Source organism: Kwoniella pini, chromosome 9 (assembly GCF_000512605.2).
Source record: "Kwoniella pini CBS 10737 chromosome 9, complete sequence".
NCBI lineage: Eukaryota > Fungi > Basidiomycota > Tremellomycetes > Tremellales > Cryptococcaceae > Kwoniella > Kwoniella pini.
In genome coordinates, this window is record NC_091724.1 from 795,323 (window position 1) to 811,887 (window position 16,565).

The 16,565-nt window shown below is 31.3% G+C and overlaps 7 protein-coding genes across 7 annotated transcripts; 4 read left to right on the plus strand and 3 right to left on the minus strand.

The window, feature by feature from the left end:
• Position 1: 1 nt before the first annotated feature.
• On the minus strand, positions 2-2,368 carry I206_106543 (uncharacterized protein; the record flags this gene model as incomplete). The annotated part of the gene is made up of 7 exons (XM_070203342.1): positions 2-215; positions 337-600; positions 687-813; positions 914-1,263; positions 1,368-1,569; positions 1,650-1,936; positions 2,076-2,368. The coding sequence occupies 7 exons, from the start codon at positions 2,366-2,368 to the stop codon at positions 2-4; spliced, it is 1,737 nt and encodes a 578-aa protein (XP_070059443.1).
• Positions 2,369-2,718: 350 nt separating this feature from the next.
• I206_106544 (uncharacterized protein) lies at positions 2,719-4,064 on the plus strand (the record flags this gene model as incomplete). Its single annotated transcript, XM_019159257.1, has 4 exons — positions 2,719-3,189; positions 3,254-3,458; positions 3,529-3,842; positions 3,912-4,064. 4 exons carry the CDS (start codon positions 2,719-2,721, stop codon positions 4,062-4,064), a joined length of 1,143 nt encoding a protein of 380 aa, XP_019007929.1.
• A 609-nt stretch (positions 4,065-4,673) lies between these two features.
• I206_106545 (uncharacterized protein) lies at positions 4,674-7,650 on the plus strand (the record flags this gene model as incomplete). Its single annotated transcript, XM_019159256.1, has 6 exons — positions 4,674-5,271; positions 5,364-5,641; positions 5,828-6,515; positions 6,573-7,038; positions 7,139-7,246; positions 7,320-7,650. 6 exons carry the CDS (start codon positions 4,674-4,676, stop codon positions 7,648-7,650), a joined length of 2,469 nt encoding a protein of 822 aa, XP_019007928.1.
• A 601-nt stretch (positions 7,651-8,251) lies between these two features.
• On the plus strand, positions 8,252-9,756 carry I206_106546 (uncharacterized protein; the record flags this gene model as incomplete). The annotated part of the gene is made up of 6 exons (XM_070203343.1): positions 8,252-8,369; positions 8,475-8,539; positions 8,674-8,817; positions 8,988-9,232; positions 9,341-9,449; positions 9,532-9,756. The coding sequence occupies 6 exons, from the start codon at positions 8,252-8,254 to the stop codon at positions 9,754-9,756; spliced, it is 906 nt and encodes a 301-aa protein (XP_070059444.1).
• A 349-nt stretch (positions 9,757-10,105) lies between these two features.
• I206_106547 (uncharacterized protein) lies at positions 10,106-11,376 on the minus strand (the record flags this gene model as incomplete). Its single annotated transcript, XM_019159254.1, has 5 exons — positions 10,106-10,159; positions 10,228-10,359; positions 10,500-10,793; positions 10,946-11,098; positions 11,227-11,376. 5 exons carry the CDS (start codon positions 11,374-11,376, stop codon positions 10,106-10,108), a joined length of 783 nt encoding a protein of 260 aa, XP_019007926.1.
• Positions 11,377-11,865: 489 nt separating this feature from the next.
• On the plus strand, positions 11,866-12,826 carry I206_106548 (mitochondrial 37S ribosomal protein uS15m; the record flags this gene model as incomplete). The annotated part of the gene is made up of 2 exons (XM_019159253.1): positions 11,866-12,514; positions 12,606-12,826. 2 exons carry the CDS (start codon positions 11,866-11,868, stop codon positions 12,824-12,826), a joined length of 870 nt encoding a protein of 289 aa, XP_019007925.1.
• Positions 12,827-13,134: 308 nt separating this feature from the next.
• On the minus strand, positions 13,135-16,300 carry I206_106549 (acetyl-CoA carboxylase, biotin carboxylase subunit; the record flags this gene model as incomplete). The annotated part of the gene is made up of 15 exons (XM_019159252.1): positions 13,135-13,863; positions 13,963-14,133; positions 14,201-14,318; positions 14,375-14,469; positions 14,530-14,584; positions 14,637-14,657; positions 14,726-14,791; positions 14,845-14,938; positions 15,018-15,331; positions 15,388-15,409; positions 15,467-15,611; positions 15,670-15,717; positions 15,788-15,835; positions 15,896-15,998; positions 16,059-16,300. The coding sequence occupies 15 exons, from the start codon at positions 16,298-16,300 to the stop codon at positions 13,135-13,137; spliced, it is 2,271 nt and encodes a 756-aa protein (XP_019007924.1).
• Positions 16,301-16,565: the final 265 nt, after the last annotated feature.

The following is a 16,565-nucleotide window of genomic DNA, read 5'->3' on the forward strand; positions in this document are numbered from 1 at the left end:
TTTATTGGAATAAATTATAAATCACTTCGCCCTCCGTATTCTGTATTTCAGCTTCTACCTCAACAATGTCATTTTTCTTATTCACTTGAATTTGTATTTCCTCATTGTCTTTTTGTAAATTATCATCTTCAATGACTTTATTAGATGATTTACCATTACCAGTTTTACGTCTTTTCGATCTGAAATGAGAATCAGGTTGATATTTACTTGGATGACTATAAGTCCCAAAAAAAAAAAAAAGGAAAATCAAAGAAATCAGCTCTTTTTCTTATACCTTTGTGAATTGCAATATGTATCTCTAGCATATTAACAAAAAAAAGAAAAATTTCAACTCACACTCTAATTGCAGACCATAAATATCCACCAGTTGAACTAGTATTCATCATTGGATGAGTTCTACCTGGTAAAACTTGATAAGTTCTTTCCCAACTTTCACTTAAAGTATCATTTAAATAATTTGGATCTTTTTTTGACCAATTTAATAATTCAACTAAAATTTGTTGATATGGTGAATAAACTACTAATTGTGCTGAACCAATAAGATATTGTGTTAAAAATGATAATATTGAAATTGGTGATAATGTTGAAGCTATTATAAGTCTAAATAGCCGAAAATTGAGAAAAACAAACCGTTACTTATTAATTGCCTTTTTTTGATTTTTTTTTATAAATAACTTTTGACTCACCCATCCCATCCTCCTAGATGTAATTCATCTCTTGTAGCGTTCAATTCAGCTACTTGAGCATTATGTTTACGTAGTCTTTGAGCAACTTTTGCTGGTTTGGCATTATCATCTTCTGGTGGTGGAGGAGCTAAATCAAAAAGGTAAGATAGATTGTATCAGCCATCAGGTGACAGACACCATTACAAATCGTGATCCTATAAATTGATGAAATTATACATATCACTCACGCCTCTCATAATCCTCTTGAGCTTCCATCCAATTCAACCACTTAACACATTCTAATTCCCTTTCACTTATATTCATAGTTTGTAAAACACCCCATGCAGGTGGACTATCACTATTTGTAAATAATAATATCTTTCCTTTAGCTCCAATTCTTTCTAATATTGCAGATGTAACTAATCCACTTGTATCATCAACTACTAAATATCTTCCACCAGGTCTAATATTTGACATATTTAAAATTTGAGATAAAGTATCCATACGTAAATGTAAAATTGATGTAGGTGATCTTTCAGAATAATGAGATAAAATATTAGGTATTGAAGGTGATAAAGGATGAACTGTTGTTGAAAATCTAAATTATTTCAGTCAAAATTAGTAAATGATTGTTTTCATCATTGAATTCATTAAATAAAGCAAATTGAAAAAAAAATTCAAAGGTATATTTTGAAAATTCACTTTTTCTCTTTCCTCCTTCTCCATTTTTCTTTACTAAATTCAGTTTTTAATTTAAATTTTTCATGAGCTTCTTCTTGTTTTTTTATAATTTCTTCAACACTCATTCCATTTAATTTCAATTCAGCAATTTCTTCATGTGATAAAGTTTGTTTTTCAATTTCAGGTAAATCATGTATATGTTCATTAGTTTCAGTTATATCATCTTAAATAAAAGTGAATATTTGATATTAGTATTTACGTTTGTCTTTTGAAAATTTGAGACAGAGAGAGAAAGTGACTAACCTATAACAGCTTCTACAACATTTTGTCTTTTTAAAGGACGTAAAATATTTTTCCATCCCGGATTACTTTTTGAATCATTTTCTTTACTTTTTCCTTTACCTTTTTTATCTTTTTTATTATTTATTTCTTCATTTAAAAATGGTAAAGGAGTTGAATTTCTAGAAGTAGAGGAAGAAGAAGAAGAAGAAGATGTAAATGATCCACCAATTATTTCATATGTTATATCGTAATGTAGATCAATCAATTGAGAAGAAGGGAATGAGCCGTATTTTCCAAGTTGTATAAGCCTGAGGGCAACAAGGAGTTAGCGAGAAGTTACTTTTTGATTGTAGGAGCCGGAAGTCAGGACGTTATTCGTCCTCAGCATATATGTCCAATTTTATTTCTGATAAAGGTATTCCATTAATTGGAATAAAATTTACTCACCCATTTTTTTCAATAGTTACTACTTTAATCGCATCACTAGGTAATTTCAACATAACCGTATCACCTTCTTTCATTTTTGTCAATCTACGAAGTATAACTTCTGTCAAAGGTTCTTTTGGCTCATCATCACCTTTACGTCTTTTGAAAGGTGGAGGTTTTGTTGAATTTTCAGAAATAATCGATACTTGTTCAACTTCCTTATTAGCAGGTATATCATGTATTGGAATATCAACTTCCATATTTTCGGTATTGACCTCAGTTGGCTGTTTTATCACGTCGTCGGGAATACTCATTTCGTGTTGTAAGCTATTATCGATGATAATATAAGAATACTTTTTTTGGATAAAGATAATAATAAATAATATATCAATCTAATCTCGAATGAAATAAATGGGATAAAATGAATATAAATAAATCATAAAGATATTTGAGTGAACCGGTTATTCCAAATAGTAACTAACTACGAGTAGTACGAATGACGCGTAGCAATAAGCTGCGTTGCTACGAGTATAACTTATGAAAATAATCTTCATTCTTAGCATACTCAAGAGACAACGAGTAGTCATTATAAGAACTTGACTTTTGCATCTCATATAGACAGTCCTGAATTTTATCCAAACACCCATTCAACCCCTAACCGAAAATGGCACAACCACCTTATATGTCATCCAGATCTCCACCACCTTTACAACATCCTAAACCTACTCATCCAGCATATCCACCACCTGAACCACCACATACACCAACAGGAAGTTCAACAACTTCTTCTCCTTATTCACAAGCTCAAAGAATTTCACAAGATGGTTATATACGTTATTCAAGTCCACCTGTAGGAGAATCAATTAATCAAAATGAAAATTCAAATACATCTTCATTTAATGCTTATAGTGCACCACAACAAAATTCAAATAACGTAAATAATAGAAATGGATATAATAATATAGGTACACCTGTTGTTGGAGTTGGACATGCACCTGGACCACAAGGATATAGTAATATGAATAATAATGCTTTTGGAGGTACTTGGCCTGGAATGAATGATGCAACTGCACAAATGGGTGTTCAATTTGGAAAATCCGCTGTAGCTGCTGGACAAGATTATGTTGAAAAGAATGTAAGTGTAAATTCATATTGTATTTCAGAGGAACCAAAGCTGATTTGTAATTACATTTATACAGTTCACGCGATACCTACCTTTACATCTCATTAAAGTATCATTTTCAGTGACCAACTCTTATGTATTGAATAAACTTAGATTAGTCCTTTTTCCATGGAGACATAAAACTTGGTCTAGACAAATTAAAAGATCTACTGTTGATGGAGCTATGGAAGGTTGGCAAGCTCCAAGAGATGATTTGAATGCGCCAGATCTTTATATTCCAAGTAAGCATACAAATATACGATATGTCAGAATGTTTATGATAGCTAATATCGAATTTTTTTTTTTTCATAGCAATGGCTTTGGTAACATATACTTTACTTTCAGCTTTAGCATCAGGTTTACAATCAAGATTTCATCCTGAAGTATTAGGTTTATCTTTATCAAAATCATTAGCAGTAGTTACACTTGAATTTTGCGCTATAAAATTAGGATGTTATTTACTTGATGTAAAAGGAACAGGTGCTTCAGGAGTAGAATTAATAGGATATGGTGGATATAAATTCGTAGGAATTATAGCTGTTATAATTATAAATATGCTTGGATTTGGTAGAATTATTTGGTGGTCTTCTTTTATATATACATTTGGTGCAAACGCTTTCTTCCTTGTGAGTAATACTTCTTATGTTGCATAATTCGATGTTAGCTGATTTATAATATGTTGTCATTCAAATTAGTTACGTTCACTCAAATATGTTTTACTTCCTGACGCTTCAGTATCAACAGTTACTACTACATTATCGCATTCTCAAAGATCAAGAAGAGTACAATTCTTATTTTTCATGGCTATGAGTCAGGTTATATGGATGGGCTGGTTATCTAGAGTATGAGCATAGATATTGATCAAAATCTAGTTAATTGTCAGATAGTTGATTCGTAGCCTAGATATAGTTGACAGACGCTATTAAAGAGCATGCATCGTACTTGTCATTTCATCTAATATATTTTGCATTCACTTGTAGAAATACCTCACTTGTATTAACCAATACATACCACGTGGATTTGATTCCGTTCGTAAAGGTGGTCTGGGCGCTTTTAAGTATAGGAATGAATGACTACGCTTAAAACCTCTGAGCGCGAGTGAATGAGTTTATGACTATTTGACATTTTACCATTAATCGTTACTGTAACACCTTCTAATTGATCAACTCCTTCCAGCTATAGTCACACACACACGATGACAGCTTCATGATTCTAGTCAACGTTTGAAAAGTTATTAACTAACTTACGACCATACCAAGACAGTCTGGCTCTTCAAAATCAAAGTCAACGCCAAAAGAGTTCACAGCCATTTATCATTGTTGGGCAACCTGTACGAACCGAAATAGCAAAGTTTAGATGCACCAGAAATAATTCGGTCAAAATCATAGAAGCATTGGAGAGATATATAATATCTCAACTACATTCGAATATCTTGCTAAACATATCAGTTCATCAAAATGTCACTTTTTGGTCAAGTTAAACGTCATACACCTTCTGCAAAACCTAGAAGATCACCTTTACCTATAACATCATGGGATACAGATAAAAAATTAGATTCAATACATCATAATCATACACAAATTGCAGGATATGGTAAATTCTTCACAATTATATATTTACCATTTCCTTCATTTTCTTCATCATCATCATCATCATCTTCAATATCATCTTCATCAAATTTAAATTTAAATGGAAATGGATTATCTTCACCTAAATCACATTCTAGACATTCTTCTTTTTCTCAAAATCATTCTCATTCTCATTCTCATTCACATTCACAAAATAAAATAAAATATTTAAAAATTTATTTACCAATTCCACCAAAATTATTTTCACGTTTACCTAAATTAAATTCACCAATACGTATAATTTTTTCTTTTTTAATTTTAATTAGTTTAATTTTATTTTTACTTGGATTTAAAAAAACTAGAAGAGGTGGTTCAACTTGGTCACCACCTTTTGTTGATCCTGATACAACTGTAATTACACCTGAAGAAGCTTCTTTAATTTGGGAATGGGAAATTTTAAGTGGTCATTATCCTTCAACTCATCATCGTGAGTTAAATTCAAATTCCAAAACTTTTTCAACTTTTGACTTAATAAGAATATTTTGCTAAATTCTTTCCAATACACACACACACACACAGCACCTGATCATATACCTCTTCCACCTCAAATACATAATCCTATTGTACCTTCATCTTTACTTCCTTCCCCATCTACACCGACCCCATTAGTAGCTTATCAAAATCGAAATTCACCTTCACAACCGAAAATCAATCTTATAGGTCAAGGACCTGAAAGGAATTATTTGAATGCTTGGGATACAAGAGAAAATCAACCTGGTTTCGCACCTCGTCCGGCACCTGGCACGATATTGGATCTAGATTTGGTCTTGGAGAAATGTGACTTCGGAGCGAACAAGGTGAGTCTTGCGTTACTAGGAAGCAGTCTTTTATACGTATAGGGAGATTAGACGACGGAGATGACGAGTCACTAGGAGTCGTGGTCATGAGTGGTAAAAGGGGGAGGCGAAGCTCCAAATCTTTCTAAGCGGGATTGTATCGATACTGAGAATGAGCGAAGAGCTAATCTTGTTTTTGAGCTGCAGTATGTTCGCGATTGTTTAGAATTCTTGCGCATTGGTGGAGGATTAGATAGTAATGGACGAGTAAGACGAGGGAATTACTTATCACAATACAAGCAGATGTACCACGAATCCTCAACTCCAGAAAAACGAAATGACTGGACATCCCGATCAACATCACTCACAGCCGACCCGACTAGATCTGCCTTAACCCTACAGAACCCATATCCAGTTTCAGCATCGTTCGACTCACGATCAGCATGCGATGAACTTCACCCTCGAATATTTCACATGTTCTGGGCAGGACCATTCACAGATAAACCATATATGGCAGTCATGTCATTCCTTTTCACCCAAAATTTAGGATTGGATAAACCTTTAGGATCATCAAGTGATGTAGTAAAGGGTACATGTAGACCTCAATTCTGGGTATGGATAAATCCAGGACCAGCAGCTGCCGTTCCTAACCCTTCTGCGAAAAGAGAGATGTATGAAAGTTTAGCTACGAATCCTTGGTCCGCCCCATTTTTAGATGAACGATTTAGAGAAGTAGTTAAATTTAAGATGTGGAATACCACTGAGCAGCTCGATGGAATTGATGAATTGAAAGATCATTGGAGGGATATGCAAATTTTCAATTCCGGTGGAAACGTATATAAACAACAACAACAACAGAGAGCTCAACCCACTACGACGGCTCAAGAAGAAGAAGGTCCTAAGTTGGGTGAATTATTAGATGAAGTTATAGTTGATTCTGAAACTACCGAAGTTCCAGCTACGACTGCAGCCAAAAAAAAGAAAGATAGTGTATTTGAAAAAGTTGGATCATCATCTGAATCGGATTATGATAGATTATCAGTAATCTTAAGTGATATGGCTAGATTTGTCTTAACTTATCGATTTGGAGGAATTTATTTGGATGCGGATACTTTGTTTTTAAGAGATTGGGAAGAATTATGGAATTATAGAGGACAATTTGCATATAGGTGGTCATGGCATCAAAAATACAATACAGCTGTACTTAAACTTCATAAAAAATCTGCCTTGGCTACTTTCTTATTTAAAACTGCTTTAGAAAATGGATTAGATTTTCATCCAATGACAGTTAGTAGATATTTAAAAGATGCTGGATTAGATAAATTGTTATTTAGAGTACCTGATGCTTTATTTGATCCTGCTTGGTTAAATATGGAAAGGTATCAAAGAGAAAGACCACCTTTCCCTTATTTCCCTGAGTAAGTTTTGTATTTTTGACAATAACATTATATCTTTTCAATTTTTCTATATGGTATATACAACGTTGAATAATATAGCTGATATTTGAATTGTATTTAGATTTTCCGTTTTCTTTTCAAATGATAAATTTGATACTGCCGGTCCTCAACCACTTGGATTTGATGGATTTTTTAGAGGAGCATTTTCTTATCATTTCCATAATTTCTGGTAAGTTTATATCTTTACGGATGAGTCAAAAAAAAATTGATATTAATTGGTATGAAAAAATTGTTTTTTATAGGTGGTTACCTTTTGATCCTACAAGAAATTTCCCTGATTTAGGACAAAGATTTATAAAAGGTGAAAAAGCACTTAAAGAAGCTGCTAAATTAAATAGTTTAAAAGGTCAAAATGAAAATATAGAAAATAATGATAATATTGATGATGATGATGAAGGAGATGGAGAAATTGGAAAAACTAAAATTGAAGGTGAAAGTTTAGTTACAACACGTGAAGATATGGATGATGAAATTGATTTAAGTTGGAGTACAGTTTTAAAAAGAACTTTTGAAGGTTATTTAAGAGGTGAAAGAGCTAATGCTTATGGAGAATGGTTAGAATGGGGTGAGTAGGAATGGGAGAGGGATTTTTTTTAAGAGATTAGGGCGAATCAAAATGATGAAGTTATTTAAAGGAAGGAAAGGATTGAATTGAATTGAACTCATGAATATGATTTAATTATTTGATTATTAGTATTAGTTAAGAGAAATTATATAGTATTTACACAAATTTTATACCTTGTTTTTTATACTTGAATTATAATATACCCTCGTACGAATATCATTTATACTTTTGATTATATATAATTCAATTTAAAGGGGAAAAAATATGAATTTAAATAATGTGCATTGAATTGGTAATAATGTAATATAATATAATATAATTTGTGTAAATTCCCCCTCAAGTAGGGGTGCCACGTTTGCAAAGTTGTTTTGTTATCTAGTTAGATCTTTTTGGTGGAGGTTGTCCGTTTTGGTTATCAAAGTCAATCTTAATTAGAAGATCATTCATTTTCTTAAAGAATTATCTTTAATATCTATTTTATTTTATTCTTCTTCATAATTATATTTTAAATCAAAAGATTAATTTATTAAACGAACGAACAAGATATATATCCAAAAAAGAAGATTTGTGAATCATTTATTTAATTAAAAACTTGAAATATAAGAAAAAATGTCTAATAAATCTGATATTGAATTATTATCAAATTGGCGTACGATTGGATCTAGAAATTCTGAAAAAGTTATTGAATTAAGTGAAAAAGTATTAAAAGGAAAAGTATTTGATCAAGGTAAGTTTTATTTTTTATGAAAGTATATATATATAGGAAAATTGGTAAAAAAAAAAAAAGGGGACTAATTTTTTAATTTATTATTCATTTAAATCAAAAATGAAGAATGGGCAATAAGAGAACAATTAGCTATTGCTGCTTTAGATTTAGGTAAAAATGAATTAGCAAATGTGAGTTTTTTTTTTTTTTCTGTTATCAACTTGAACAACTTGGATATATTGAAAGTTATAAATATGAATTCTTTTAAAACGATTTTTGAAATTGATCTTTTATTTATTTATTTTATAATCTTATTTTGTTTTAGGAACAAATAAAATTATTAAATTTAAAATTTCCAAATTCACCTAGAATTAAAATATTAAATGGATTATCATTTGAAGTTGAAAATAATTATGAAAAAGCAAAAGAAATTTATGAAAATTTATTAAAAATCGATGAAACTAATGTTGTAAGTTTAAGTGTTATTCGAATCATTTTTTCTTTTCTGAAGAATCAATATATATGGGATATATATATATATATATATATATTTATTTATTTATTTATTACGGAAAATACAAATAACTAATAATGTTTATTTATGATACTTTTGTTTTTCTTTTTCTCCTCTCTTTTTAGTCAGCTCATCAAAGATTAATTTCATTAAGTTTATCAACATCTACAATTCAAAATACAATTATAATTTTATTAAAATATTTAGATATTTTTTATTCAGATCCTTCTGGATGGTCATTATTATCTGAATTATATTCAGAATTAAATTTATATAATCAATCTTTAGATTCATTAGGTCATTTATTATTAATCCAACCTTGGGATGAAAATCAAATTAGAAGATCAGGTGAAATTGCTTATACACTTGGGTGAGTTGATATTTCAAATTTTTTATTTCAAAAGTAGATTTTCAAACTAAATTCTCCTTTTTGCCCAATTCTATGATTTACAATTTATCTTTATATAAAATTAAATAGTGATTATCAACTTTCTTTAAAACATTTTTTAAGATCATTAGAAATGAAAGGAAATGTAGAAGAAAATAAAAATTCAAATAAAACAAGAACATGGTGGGGTATAAAATTAGTAAGTTTTTATTTATTTATTTATTTCATTTAGAAAAAAGTAAATATAAATATAGTCTTCTAATAAATTTTGTTGAAATTAGTCAGTATCTAGATTATTAGAATCAAATTCATCTTCAAATTCATCATCAAATTTAGAAACTATTATACCTTTTGAAATGCGTACAAATGAAAAACAATTAAAATTATTAGATGAATTATCTACTGAAAATTTATTATCATCTACAAGTAGTGGAAAAGGTTTAAATTTAGATATTACAAGAAGATTACTTAGTAATTCGATTCAAATTAAAGAGATAATTAGATAATTAAGATATTATATTTGAAAGCTATCTTCTTTCCTCATTGTATGATTATTGTCATTTCTCACATCTCACATCACAATTGATGATGTTTTTGCTCTTGATGGATATTAGTCAAATAAACAGAAGTGCACTTGGAAAATGTTTTGTATATGTATAGATAAATTTAACTTTATGCATTGTTTTGATTATTTCCCTTTCTTTTATACTTTCTTTATTATGATGATTATTCCTTGATATGCTCTCTACTTCCTCATCAACAAACTATAATCAACTTTTTCTTGATTGAAGCTTTTCCTCCTTCTTTAAATACATTTTCGCCTATCCCCATGCTGAAGACACGATGACAATCTACCTATGAGGATTCCTTAACTTCTTTGTCCATAGCTGCTTTAGGAGTGTTGGCCCGCTAAATCATTCATATTAACCGTCAGTCAACATTCGCAAAATTGTACTGGTTATTTTTAGTAGACTCACCTCGGCTTGTAAAATACTATTCTTAACATCTTGGGCGGAAGGTTCACCTTCACCTCCACCTTGTTTACCTTCTGAAGAATTATCAGCTCCTTTAGCTTCTTGATCCATAGCTGCTTTAGGAGTATTTGCTTGCTATGAAGCAGAAAATGAGGTGATGTCAGCTTATTATAAGTATAGATCCAAATTCAAATGAATTCGTCCAAAAGGAATCCAATTAAAAGAAACCTTTTGACTTTTGTATGTATATATAAAAAATGTTAAAATCAACTTACCTCAGCTTGTTTGATACTATCTTTTACATCATTTTCACTTGGTTCACCTTCACCACCACCTTGAGATTCACCTTTTCCAGTAGCTGGATCTTGTGATTTTTTTTCAGAATCTCCAGAAGCTATTTGAGATCTAGCAGTTTCATTTGCATTTTTACCACCACCTTGATTTTCAGGTTTTAATGAATCATTGAAAAGTAAATTAGAAGGCATAGTTTTAGTTTCATCTTTCTTTACTGGAATATTTTCTGGTCCTCTATCGGCACTTTTATGAATATCTGAAGGGTCTGATGATTTCTAAAAAAAAAAAAGCCAAAAAGAACAATCAGCATATATTGTTTGATATGATTTGTGCTGATGGTCCAATTCTAGAAGGAATGTGATCGAAATACGGAGACAAGTCTGATTGATTCGAGATATATGAAATTGTGATTCTGAAAATCACTTACAGGAGAGTATTTTCCACTTTCAGTAGCTTGAATAGCTGTACCTACTGCTACAGTTGGAGCTGATTCGTTAATTTCAGCACGATGTTGAGCGTGAGAAGATGAGTGGAAGGCTGCATGAGTATCAGCTTTTGAAGGGTAAAGAAGAAAGGCGGCCTTATATTTCAAGTTCAAGTCAGCTAAGCTCATTGGTTTTGGTAATGCTCTCAAAAGTTATAAGTCGGCCGATGATACGCTTCACATACATACTACTCTTGAGAAATGATGAAATTAATGAAACTCACCAAAGATCCAAATCCAACTGCTGAACTAATCATCCAAGTAGTATCACTACTTGGTTTTGAGCTTGTAGAAGCCAATCTTTTAGAGGCTATTTGAACTCTTGTTCGAGAAGCCAATCGAGTGGAAAGTCTAGTAGCTGATCTGAATGACATGATGTGCAGTAAAGTGATTGTATGAAACGGAGTTAACGAGTTATAGCAAGAAGAATATATAGGTTATTATACTATTATATTTGGTATTGATATTTGGAATTGAAAGATAGAATTGATTTTGATGAGCCGAGTTGCGAATCTGTTTGATATAAGGTTATACTATTAAGTAACAATGACGTTCACTTTTTAATATTACTACTATTACTATGACTGACGTTATATCGTAGATCGGAGATCGGAACTGATACCCATCAAATCACGTGAGATCGATATATATATGACATGACATATAAACTGCCACATTATGTCAATTCCCGGTTTACCCGTTTCACCTTTCTAACCTTTGGTCACCAAGTTCAGATACCTTTTAAGCAAAAAGTTCCAAAGTGATCTTAATCATTTCATCTCTCAAATATACTTATAATACCACACGCTTCATAAATAATTTTATACATTCCATTCATTGGAGTTCAACACTCAAAAGGTATCATGTCATTCAATGTTCCCGCTATACGCGCATCATTTCCATTCTCAGCTTCTTCTATAGCAGGTCCTTCTAGATTAGGATATAGATTATTTTCAACAACAAATTCAAATCAAGTATCAAAACGTAAATTAATAGCAAAAAGACGTAAAAATGCAAATTTAGAATTACAATCTTCAAAAATTCAAAAACCAGAATTTATTGATCCTATATTAGGTAAAGTTCATTATAAATTACAATCTACAAGATTAAATCAAAATCCAATAAATGAAGAAGAATTAAAATCAAAATCACAATCACAAACAAAATCAAAATTATCAAAAATTTTATTAAATTATGAAGAAATTGCTTATTCACCACCACCAAATTATTTTAAAAAAGAAGAACCAAATTTTTATTTACCTGGAATTTCAAATTTTGATAAAAAATTATTATTTGGTGCTTTACCACATTTATCAACTGAATTAAAATTATCAACAAATAATAATAATATTGAGGAACAAGAAGAAATTGAACCAAATAAAAAAACTGAATTATTAATGCGTATTTTAGATTTAAGAAATTCAAATAAACAAAATTTTAATTTTTTAAATAGACAAAGAGTTATTGATGAATTTGGAAAAGGTAAAAATACTGGAAGTTCAGATGTACAAGGTTAGTTTCTTTTTAATTCTAAGTATTTATTTCTATTGCAATTAGATATGCTTATTAACCATTATATTATTATTATTATTAATATATATAGCTGCATTATTAACTGCAAAAATTCTTAATTTACTTTCTCATATTAATCAAAATCCTAAAGATATTTCAAATAAAAGATCATTAAGATTACTTGTTCAACAACGTGCAAGACATTTAAAATATTTTAAAAGAACAAATTCAGTTGAATCTTATGATGAATTATTAAGTCAATTAGATTTAGAACGTGGTGCAGTAGAAGGTGAATTAAGGTTTAACTTTTAAATAAAATATATTTGTAAGAATGTAAGTTCTTTTTAACTATTATTTTCAAAGTTTTTCAAAAATAATTTGCCATATATCATTAAATCCCCTTTTCAAATTTTTATGATGCTTTACCAAACCTGATTTAATGAGCCTGAGCCTCCGTGACAAGAGGTGTGGACGAAAACAATTTTTATATTGGACTGAAATTTCATTGTGTATATATTTATTATATTCAATCTACAATCTATTTTTACATAAAAAATCTTTTTAATGGAAAAAGCTAATAAATAGATATGATTGATTTAAATTTAGGGATTTTTAAATTTTTATTCCAATTCAACTAAAATTTCACCTTCTTCAACAACTTTACCTTTATTTACATTTATTTTTTTTATAATTCCATTTTTATTTGATCTAATTGAAATTTCCATTTTCATACTTTCTAAAATTATTAAAATTTGATTTTCTTTAACTTTTTCACCTTTTGAAATTTTAATATCAATAACAGTAGCTGGCATTGGAGAAATTAATTCTTTTGATAAATTAGAATTTGAAGAATTTAAAGAATTTGAATTTTCGATTTTTATTAAAGAAGTTTGATTAGATAATATATAATGAAATGAATTATTAAAAATATGTAATTTTTCAAATTCTTCAGCAAATTTATTTTTAAAAAGTACAGGTATAATTGTTGATTTTAAATTATAATTATTATTTATTATACTAATTATTTCATTATTATCACCATTTTTTAATAATTCACTTGTGGAATTAATAAAAATTTCTTCTTCTTCTTCTTTTTTATCATTATCATTTATTTTAATAATATATTCAAATTCTTTAATTTGAATTTTTATATTTTTATTATTAATTTTAAAAGATTTAATATTATTATTATCATTATCACCAAATCTACGATTTACTAATTGAAACCAAAGTTTATTATTATTTAAAGATTTAAATTCTTTTTCATTTCTAAGTAAAAGATATAAAGCTGCTTGAGCTAAAATTTCATTTGGAATTTTTTTAATTGGGAATAAGTCTTCTTGATATGTCTATTCCCGTAACCGTAAAAATGATAAATTAGTTATAATTTAATTAAAATATATTATAAAGTAATTTGATTTGTTTTTTTTTTCTGAAAATAGACTAACCTGTACGAAACTAGTTTCAACTGGTCCAGCATTAAATACTTTATGACTTATAACATTTTTTAAAAATTCTATATTTGTTGAAGGACCAACTACTTGATATTCATCTAAAGCTGAACGAAGTAATGATAAAGCAGATGATCGATCTGATCCATGTACGATTAATTTCGATATCTAAAAGTGCTTTAATTAGTTATAATGATTTTCGAGAGTTATATGGTTGTACTGATTCTCAGCTAACCATAGGATCATAATATGAACTAATTTCATCTCCTTCCCAGAAACCTGTTTCAAGTCGATGAGGTACATTTACAGGAGCTTTAGTATGTAATAATTTCCCTGCATCCGGTAAGAAATTACTACATTTTCCAGTCAGCTTCTTGTGTGTATCAAATAAAATACTTTCAAAGCTCACGATTCGGGCCGCTCAGCATATATACGAGCCTCAAATGCGTGTCCTATACACGGTATCTGGTCTTGGGTAAGAGGTAGAGGATTTCCAGCTGCAACCTGTGAGTAAATTGGATAAGTCAGCTGAATGATATCTCGGTGGGAGACATCTGGTCTCACTGATAACTGCCATTCAACAAGATCTATGCCGGTTACCATTTCTGTGACTGGGTGTCTAAGCATGATTAATCAGCTTCATTATCATCCAGATTCCAAAGCTGACTTACTCCACTTGTAGACGGGTGTTCCTATGAAGGAAGCCTCGTGATCAGCTGCACGGTCTAAGTACATCCTTGGCTGCATCTCTCCAACTCACATTTCCATGAAAAAGTACTCTCCTGTTTCAGCGTCCATGATGAATTCCACAGTCCCCGCTCCCACACTACAATAAATGATGTCAGCTCAATGCAATTATCATGTAAACGAATAGCTGACTAGTCAACAGCCTTGGCAGCAGCGACCGCCTTCTCAGCTAAATCCTTCTTCAGCTCCGGGCTCAATCCAGGTGCAGGAGCTTCTTCAATGATCTCTATTTCGGGATGTCTATATCAGCTTTTATGCCTTCTTTCAAGGGACTGAAGTTCAATTAGCTGGGTCTAAAGACCCACTTTGATGTCTTCGTTGTACCGAACAATCCCTTTCCCAAAGTGCGACACAACCCCCTAATGTATCAGCAAACACCTGTACTTCAACATGTCTAGGTTTTTCCAACCACCTTTCTAACAATACTTCATCATTTGAAAATGATTTTATAGCTTCTCTTTTTGCTGATTCAAGTTCATCTTGAAAAGACTTTGGATCTCTAACTATTCTCATACCTTTTCCGCCTCCTCCATGAGTAGGCTTGATAAGTAGTGGATAACCTGTTTGTTCTGCTCCTTTTAAAAGGGCTTCGGAAGATTGATCGGAACCATGATATCCCCTAAAAGTCTATTAAGCATGACTCAAATAAACAGATTTGTGAAAAGGTAGACTCACGGTACACATGGTACTCCAGCAGCTGAGTTATATCGTTTAAGCTAACATTGTGACATTGAAACGTTTCCATTGAGCTCACCGATCATGATTTCTTTACTTTCCCTCTTTGAACCCATACTTTTAATCGCACTTGTAGGTGGACCAATGAAGATCAAACCAGAATCTTTGATACGCTCAGCAAAGACAGATGATTCAGATAAAAAACCATATCCCGGGTGAATAGCCTGATGGCGTTCAATCAGCTACGAAGATTCTCCGCTTCTTCAAAATCTAATAGCTGACCTGTGCTCCTGTAGCTTTGGCCACAGCTAATATCTTATCTATATTCAACTGCAATAAATCATCAGCTAAACGTTATTTATCTGAGCAGAGCACAACGTTGAGCTGATATCGAACTTACATAGCTTTCCGTGCTTGGTGCGGGACCTATACAGAACGCTTCATCTGCCTTCGTAAGGTATTATGTTAGCTGATAAGCGAAACTTACAACCTCATAAACAGGACTTACCATCTTGACATGTATACAATCCTTATCTGCTTCGCTATACACTGCTACAGTCTTTACACCTAATTTCCGAGCGGTGCGGATGATTCGACATGCTATCTCTCCTCTACGAGTCCAGTCAGCTTCAAGTCTCTTTTCACAGTAGTCCCTTTAGAAGCTGACTTACCTATTTGCAATTAGGATCTTCTTGAAGTGAGGTTTCACAGATGTGCTTAACTGGACGCCCACAAGGGGGTCAGAGTGGGTGGGAGAAGAAACCAAGGAAGTATTGATCGTAGCTAAATACCTAACACCTAATAATGTAGTAGACCGTGGTCGTACGAGGCGGATTTGTGTGAGCACAGGAGGTATGAAGGCGGCCGACGGATGTCGAATGACTGGGCGTGTGTTTCTAGCTATAGCTCTCATAGTAACTTGTAGTATGAGGAAGGAGCAGCAATTAGACTATCGGGGGAATGCTGGCTAGATATCTGCTTAATATGAGTAGCCCATTGAGTATTGTTCAATATGAGAGTCTTCCTGAGCCATTAATTCAAGGTGAACAGCATGATCAACAATCATTAAAGTCAGGTGGACATACCGGTTGAATTATATCCGGCCGGATCATGACGAACAGTGCATACGGAATCAACTTATAAAAGCGGATATCACCGCTTAAATGGTACTGTACTCG